Source organism: Solanum stenotomum, chromosome 3, assembly GCF_019186545.1.
Source record: "Solanum stenotomum isolate F172 chromosome 3, ASM1918654v1, whole genome shotgun sequence".
NCBI lineage: Eukaryota > Viridiplantae > Streptophyta > Magnoliopsida > Solanales > Solanaceae > Solanum > Solanum stenotomum.
In genome coordinates this window covers 36,368,716-36,377,232 of record NC_064284.1, presented here as the reverse complement: position 1 = coordinate 36,377,232, position 8,517 = coordinate 36,368,716, and the positions used below count along the sequence as shown (strand labels likewise).

General features: G+C 42.3%; 1 protein-coding gene across 1 annotated transcript; it reads left to right on the top strand.

Annotated features, from left to right (window-relative positions):
- The first annotated feature begins 1,755 nt into the window (after positions 1-1,755).
- Positions 1,756-2,327, top strand: LOC125858918 (uncharacterized). The gene is made up of 2 exons (XM_049538688.1): positions 1,756-2,063; positions 2,144-2,327. The coding sequence occupies exons 1-2, from the start codon at positions 1,756-1,758 to the stop codon at positions 2,325-2,327; spliced, it is 492 nt and encodes a 163-aa protein (XP_049394645.1).
- The last annotated feature ends 6,190 nt before the right edge of the window (positions 2,328-8,517 follow it).

Here is an 8,517-nt window from a genome sequence, read left to right as displayed (position 1 = left end):
CCCAACCTATAATTTGGGTTATTTACTTGATAACGATCGCTTATACTTCTTTAGGGAGGTGTAATTTGAGCGTATCAAATTTTGGCGCTGCTGCCAGGGAATAAGGATTTTAGATTAAGTTTAACTACATTATTAAACTTTAGTCAATTATTTCCTAATTTTTGTTTTTGTTTCTCTCAGGTTCCTACTCTAGTGTATGCCAAGTACACGGAGTCAAAGTGAACCACTAACTCCTTAAGATCCAAAATTGAACAGAACTTTGCGAAGGATGAATAATCAAGGGGTCCCAGCCAATCCTATCAGAGGAAATCTAGGTGATGGAGTTGAGTTTCAGCCTCCTAGGTTTGTTAATGAGAATGTTTAGGTTCAGGATGAAAATCTGCTTGGAGATGCATCGAGGGTGCAGAATCCACCACCAGAACCAAGGTTGCGTGATAACTATAGGGTCAACTTCAATATCGCTAAATCTGAAGGACCTATTTTTCTACCTCATATATCTCTGGGACATACATTCGTGGTGACTAGCAGTCTGATGCAGATGCTTACAAGGAGGGGTTTGTTCTCTGGTTTGGCATCAGAAGATCCACATGGACACATGGCTAAGTTGAGAAGTGTTTGCAAGAGTTGTGTGGGTCGACCAGAATTGGACATCGATGTCATTGGGTTGAGAGTATTCCCTCTATCATTGATCGGTGATGCTGCTGTGTGGTTTACTAAGCTCTCATATAACTCGATTCGCACATGGGATCAATTACAGAAGGCGTTCTTGGCAAAGTACTTCCCAGTGTCAAAGAAGTTGAACCACAAAGATAAACTCAACAACTTCGTGGCACTACCTGATGAGTCTGTGAGTAGTTCGTGGGATAGGTTCACTGCATTCATAAGAGGTGTTCTGAATCATCGTATTGATGATGAGTCACTGAAGGAATACTTCTACAGAGGCCAGGATGACAATAGCAAGGTTGTGCTTGATACTATCGTTGGGGTTCCTATGGTGAGTGCACCTTTGAGCAGATTGCTGAGAAATTAGAGAAAATATCCCAAAATAACAAAGCTTGGAGCACTAGAAAGTCAAACACTGGGAGGAGCACGTTTGTAGTCCAATCCACACCTAACCAATCTACTGATGACATTCGTGAGGAGATGGCTCAGATGAGAACCGAATTGCGGTTGGTGTTGAAGCATATGAGTGGAGGTGCCGAAAAGGTAAATGTTGTGAATTATTTGACTAGAAATCCACCACCGATTGAGGAGTGCTACTATGAAGTGGATACTTATGCAGTGAATAATCAGACGGGGGATTTTCAAGCCAATTCCCAAGATTTCGATTCAGATAATTGACGCCAAGGTCAATGAAACCAAGGTCAGAACTATGGCAACTACAACCGAGAAGGTTAATATGTCCGGGATGGGAATTACAACCGTGACAATAACTACAACTGGAACAACTATGGCAACATAAACAATAGGGCTGGACCTTATGTTCCTCCTTAAAATTGGGAATCTGGTAATAGGGAAGCTGGGGGTAGTATGTCACAAATTGTGGATATGATGCAGAAGATGACGAAGAGGTTTGATTTGACTAATGAAAATGTGAAGGAGATGTGAAAGACTTGTCTGGAATCGGTCAAAAAGTTGATGCCCATACAATGTCGATCAAGCAACTTGAGAAGTAGATGAATCAGTTGTCCACTACAGTTAATCCACATCAGCGTGGCACACTTCCTAGCAACACTATCCAAAATCCAAAGAATGATGGGCATTGTATGGCAGTCACTACTCGAGAAGGGTAAGCAGATCATTGATCCACCCATGCCATCTGAGGTTGAAGTTGAGGTTAGTAAAGATGATGATGAGATCGAGGCTACTGGAGAGTCTGAGAATGCTACAGAGAAGGAAGTAGATATAACCCAGAAAGTTGTTCCCTTGCCTAGACCTCCACCTCCATTCCCACAGAGGTTAGTGAAGAAGATGGAAGAAGGGAAATACCTTAGGTTTATTAGTATGTTGAAACAACTTTCCATCAATGTTACGTTGATAGAAGCCTTGGATCAAATGCCTCGGTATGTGAAGTTTATGAAAGATTTGGTGACTAAGAAGCGGGAAGTGATTTTGAAGATGATGATAGGTTGCAACATTGTAGTGCTAGTGCTACAAGGTCCCTTGTGCAGAAAAAAGATGATCCTGGTGCCTTCACTATTCTATGTACCATTAGGTTATTGCATTTTTCTAAGGGGTTGTGTGATTTGGGTGCTAATATTAATCGGATGCCAGTGTCCATTTACAGGAAGTTTGGTTTGGGAGATCCTAAACCGATTGTGATGTGATTGCTCATGGACAATAGAGTTGTGAAGAGGCCCATTGGTGTGCTCCAAGATGTACTAGTGAAAGTGGAGTCTTTTATCTTTTCGGAGGATTTTGTGATACTTGATTGTGAGGTTGATTTTGAGGTTCCCATCTTCCTTGGGAGACCATTCCTTGCCACTGGGCGCGCCTTGGTCGATAAAAAGAAAGGGTAGATGAACTTTCGATTGAATATTGAAGAGGTAACTTTCAACATTTGTAGATCCATGAAGCAGAGAAGTGAGCTCAAGTCGGTATCAGTGGTGAATCATATTGTATAGAGTGGTTCTGAGGTGCCTATTGAAGAGATTGGGTGATGATGCACTAGCAGTGGTAATGATGAATTTTGAGGGTGATGGTATTGAAGACTATGATGAATTGGTCGCTGCACTTGATAGGTTCGAATTATGTTCAAAACCAAAGAGGTTGGAGTTAGACATGAAGAATCGCGACTCTCCTCCCGCAAGACCGTCAGTTAAAGAGGCTCCAAAATTGGAGCTTAAGGCTCTACCATCACATTTGAGGTATGTATTCTTGGGTAGAGACGGTACTCTACTAGTTATCATTGCGGCATATTCGAATGTGACACAAGTTGAGGCATTGGTTTTCGTGTTGAAGAGGTTCAAGCGGGCTATTGGGTGGACTATTGCAGACATTATTGGGATCCCTCCTGGCATTTGTTCTCATAAAATCCAACTAATGTCGGATCACAAGCCTAGTATTGAGCATCAAAGAAGACTAAATACGCCTATGCAAGAGATAGTGAAAAAGGAAATCATCAAGTGGTTGGATGTTGGGGTTATTTATCCCATTGCAGATAGTAGTTGGGTTTGTCCTGTTCAGTGTGTGCCCAAGAAAGGTGGGATGATTGTGGTTCCAAATGTGAAAAATAAGCTTGTTCCGATGCGGCCCGTAACTAGATCGAGAGTCTGCATGGACTACCGAAAATTAAATGCCTGGACAGAAAAAGACCATTTCCCTATGTCGTTCATGGATCAGATATTGGACCGACTTGCGGGAAAGGGTTGTTATTATTTTCTTGATGATTATTCGGGCTACATTAAGATTTTTATAACTCTGGAAGACCAAGAGAAGACCATTTTCAATTGCCCTTATGGGACTTTCTCATTTAAACGAATGCCATTTGGGTTGTGTAATGCTTTAGCGATCTTTCAACGTTGTATGATGTCGATATTTTCTAATATGGTGGAGGACACTATTGAGGTATTTATGGATGATTTCTTTGCAGTAGGTGCCTCTTTTGATCGTTGTTTAGACAATTTGGCTGAAGTACTAAAACGGTGTGAAGAGTGCAATCATGTGCTCAATTGGGAAAAGTGCCACTTCATGGTGAAAGAGGGATAGTTCTGGGTCATTGGATTTCTGAGAAGGGTATTGAGGTTGATAGAGCGAAAGTCGAGGTAATAGAAAAGCCTCCACCACCTATCTATGTTAAAGGCGTTAGAAGTTTTCTTGGGCATGTAGGTTTCTATAGAAGGTTCTTCAAGGATTTCTACAAAATTGCACATCCATTGTGCAAATTGCTCGAAAAAGAGTGTAGGTTTGAGTATGATGCTTGTCTGAGAGCATTTGGGGAATTGATGGAAAAACTAGTTTCTACACCTATCATTATTTCACCGAATTAGGGGCAACCATTTGAGGTAATGTGTGATGCGAGTGCAGTGGTGCTTGGTGTGGTATTGAGACAAAGGCGAGAGAAGATTCTTCATCCTATTTACTATGCCAGTAAATCTCTAAATGTGGCTAAAAAGAACTATACAATGACTGAACAACAGCTTCTTGAGGTGGTTTTCGCATTCGAGAAATTTCGATCCTACTTGCTTGGTATTAAGGTCATAGTGCATACTGACCATTATGCATTGAGGTATTTGATGGCTAAAAAGGATGCAAAACCGAGGTTGATTAGATGGGTGTTGTTGCTGCAAGAGTTCGACTTTGTGGTGAAAGATAAAAAGGGGAAAGAAAATAAGGTTGCCGATCACTTGTCCAGATTGGAGGAAGAAGCTATGCTTAAGCTAGGTGATAGGGCTGAAATTAATGATGTTTTTCAAGATGAACATGTATTGGCTGCTTCCCATGATTTGATCCCTTGGTTCGCAGACTTTGCTAACTACTTGGCAAGTGATCTGGTGTCATAGGATTTGTCGTTTCACCAAAGGAAAAAGTTTGTGCATGATTTGAAGAAGTTCTTTTGGGATGAGCCTTATTTGTACCGTAGTTGTGCTGATGGGATTATTCGTCAATGTGTGCCGGAGGTTGAGATGTTGAGTATACTAGAGGCGTGTCACTCATCGCCTGTTGGTGGCATCATAGTGGTATTCAGACTGCACATAAAATTTTGCAGTGTGGGTATTACTGGCCTACCATCCACCAAGATGCTCATGATTTCGCCAAGTCTTGTGACCGTTGCCAAAGAGAAGGAAGAATTTCAAAGAGGCAAGAGCTTCCTATGAATCCGATATTGGTGATAGAGTTATTCGATGTAAGTGGCATTGATTTTATGGGTCCATTTGTGAGCTCACATGGGATGAAGTATATTCCTGTTACGGTTGATTATGTGTCGAAGTGGGTGGAAGCAATTGCGTTTTATAAAAATGAACGTAAAAGTGTCACCGCATTCCTGAAAAAGAATATTTTCTCCAGATTTGGTACACCTAGGGCGATTATCAGCAATGGATGTTCCCACTTCTGTAATAAGTTGTTCAAGGCGATACTTGAGAAATATGGCATCCGCCACAATGTAGCCACTCCTTACCATCCGCAGTCTAGTGGGAAAGTTGAAGTGTCCAACAGAGATATCAAGCAGATTCTGGCTAAGACTGTGAATGTGAATAGAACCGATTAGTCAAGGAAGCTTGATGATGCTCTATGGGCCTATCGTACCGCAATCAAGACTCCCATAGGTATGTCCCCCTACCAACTCGTATATGAGAAGTCTTGCCATTTGCCGGTAGAGCTAGAGCATAAGGCTATGCGGGCGCTAAAGAAGCTAAATTTGGATTGGGACCCTGCATCGAATCATAGAGTAAGTGACATGAATGCGCTTGATGAGTTTCTCTTAAAAGCTTATGAAAGTTCAGCCTTGTACAAGGAGAAGATGAAGAAGTATCATGATCAAAGGATTGAAAAGCGAGAATTTGTTGTGGGTGATCTGGTGCTTCTATTCAACTTTAAGTTGCGTTTGTTTCCTGGCAAGCTAAAGTCCAAGTGGACCGGGCCATTCATAGTCACGCAAGTGTTCCCACATGGAGCGGTCGAGCTCGAAAACAATGAGGGGACAAGGTTCAAGGTGAACGGGCAAAGGATCAAGGTCTATCTGGGAAAAGATGAGAATGTGCAAGAGGTGGTTGAGGCCTACTATCTTGATGAAGTCTGAGTAATCAAGAGGCTTGCGTCGTGCTGCGGCATTAAATCAAGCGCTGCTTATGAGGAAACCAAGATGTACAATTTAGCCAACTATAGGTTTTTCTTTTCAGTTTAGTAGTTTTCTTTGTTTATTTGCATTTCTGTATTCCTTTAGACAGGTGCTTTATTTTTGTTTTAGTGTTGGCTAGATATAGCATAGGGTCCCTATCGAAAAAGTGTCCAAAAAATGTAAAAAGAAAGGCCTAACGTTGCTACACAAAAAGCAAAATCTGCAGAAAATGTCTGTTGCAGAGGTCTACGAATCTCATCGATGGTCTGTAGGTCAATCCACGAACCGTGAATGGTGTCCATAGACCCCACGTAAGTCCTCTGATTTTTTCTAAGCGTTGAGTGACCTACAGTCCGTAGGTCGACCCACGGCCCATCGATGAGGTTTCGTGGGTCCAAACCTAGGGTTTGCCCGACCCAACCCGGACAACTTTTAATTTAAAACCCCTTCATTTCACGTTCATCCCCCACATTCAAAACTCCCTCCCAGTTAACCCCTTCATCTCCTAAAATCCCTCCATTAATCCCACAAATCACTCCCCATTCACTTCCCCATATTTCCATCTCCCTTATCTCCCTTCCCAAATCATCACCTCCATTTCCAAACGATTCCATTGTACGGGTTCGGCATCGAAAGGCTAGCGAAAGGTTTAAGGAATTCATTGTCGTAACACAATCACCCATTTACTTGTAAGGTAACTGACTTCACTTTAACTTTGAATTTCTGTATTCATTGTTCCATACATGAAGTCACGAAGTGGTCTTGACCTTGAGTTGTTTTTATATGAAATTTCTTGTTGAACTACTATTAGAAACACCGATGGGACGACAGAATGTGATTGTGTAGTCTTAGTAATTGAATAACTCAGTGAAAAGTTGGTCTAAATGAAAGTTTCGACTTAGGGTTCCTAGTTTTTATGCAATAAAAGGTAAACACTAAGTAATCTAAACCCTAGGGATGACGAACTACCATAAATTGTGTTGAAATGCATGATTAGACTTAGGTTGAATGTTCAAATTGTCGAAAAATGGTTTAAACAGGAGGCATGTCTGATACCTGGCACATACTTGACCCACGAGACCTCATCTACGGACTGTAGGTCAATCTACGGACCGTAGATCAGGTCTATGGGTCTGCACACAACCAATAAATGCTAAGTGTGGAACCATGGAAGTGGACTACGGTCTGTAGTTTGATCTACGGACTGTTCTGCACATCCGTGGTTCACATCAGAAACCCCTCTTTTGGGTACTCTAATCTACGGAGGGGACCTACGGACCATGGATCCATCCACGAACAGTAGGAACCCACCGTGGGTCAGCAGTTCAGTTGTTGCCCAGATATTTTTTCCATATTTATTTTGGTTCAGTCTTAGTTCTAAAAAAATTTTGAGTATGTTATTAGTTTATTTTGGTGCTAATTATGCCTCCACAGGTACCATGGCTCCGAAGAAAACTCTGATCGTCATCGTAAAGGGTAGATCCAAATCAACAGCACCAACCCGTCGGCTAATTGACGAAGATACTGATGTGGAGAATGACCCCGCATATGTCCCCCCCACTGGAAGGACATCCCCCATAACACCCCGGACTACCCAGAATCAATCCAAGCAGCTGGTTCCCGATGTAGTCACTGCCTCCCAGTCTGATGAGGGGGATACACTAATCAGATCACCGGCTGGGTCTGCTTCTAGCTCTGAGTCCGCCTCTGCTTCTGGGTCTGCTTCTGGCTCCGCAATCGGCTCAAGTTCACATGGTAGGGCTGTCTCATCTGATTAGGCTACTAGTGTAAGGGATATTCCAGTGCCACCGAACACCAACCCTGCCCCAATTGTGGAAGAGCCAAATAGGTGGTGTGTAGATGGTCAGTGGCAGATATACAAGGATGCTAGTATGATGACTGAGAAGAATATGATGGCCCGGACGATTATCGAGGAGCATCGGGTACTCACAGGCAGCCTGCATACCATGCCCGACATCCACCGGCTCTTCTAACAGCATAAGTGTGAGTGGATGCCCCGGGAACCAGGGACATATAGCGAGGAGATCATGAGAGAGTTATATGCTTCCTACGCAGCCACTCTCTGAGGCTCTATTCATTAAAATGCCAAGCCCAGAGCCCAGGCACCACTCACGGCTACACTAGTGCGAGTTTTCTGTGGATAAATTTGAGACCGCCATCCGCCAATTCTTCTATGGTCCAGCCTGCACTTGGGCACTCAACACGGCCGAGTTTGACTACAAATGGGACATCGTGCATAGCGAGGAGTTCCAGCAGAGTGCAGAGGAAAGGGAGACTGTACTTCACTGGCGGGAGAGTTACATTGCTACAGACGGAGAGCGAGCTGAGTGGGTCAGCACCCCGACCTTAAGGATCAAGAAGGCCACACTAAATTTTGTGGCCAAGTTCTTCTAGCTATTAGTGCGGAATCGGACGTCTCCAACGCAGGCATACAATGTACTTACATGGGACCGTGCTGTAGTTGACACCCAATTTTGGACCTCCACAATATAAATTAATCATCAAGCTTCTTAAATTCCAAACGATTTGAAATAATTAGTTTTATAAAGTTCAAAATAGTTTTTCAAGTATTTGAAGTAATTTTGTTTTCTTTTTAATTTTTAATAATAAATATGTTTTTATATAATTATGTACACTTTATGAATATTCGAAAATCGTCTCAAAAATATTTTGCATTTTAGTCAAATATTTTATAATTTAGTTTAGTGTAAATTATA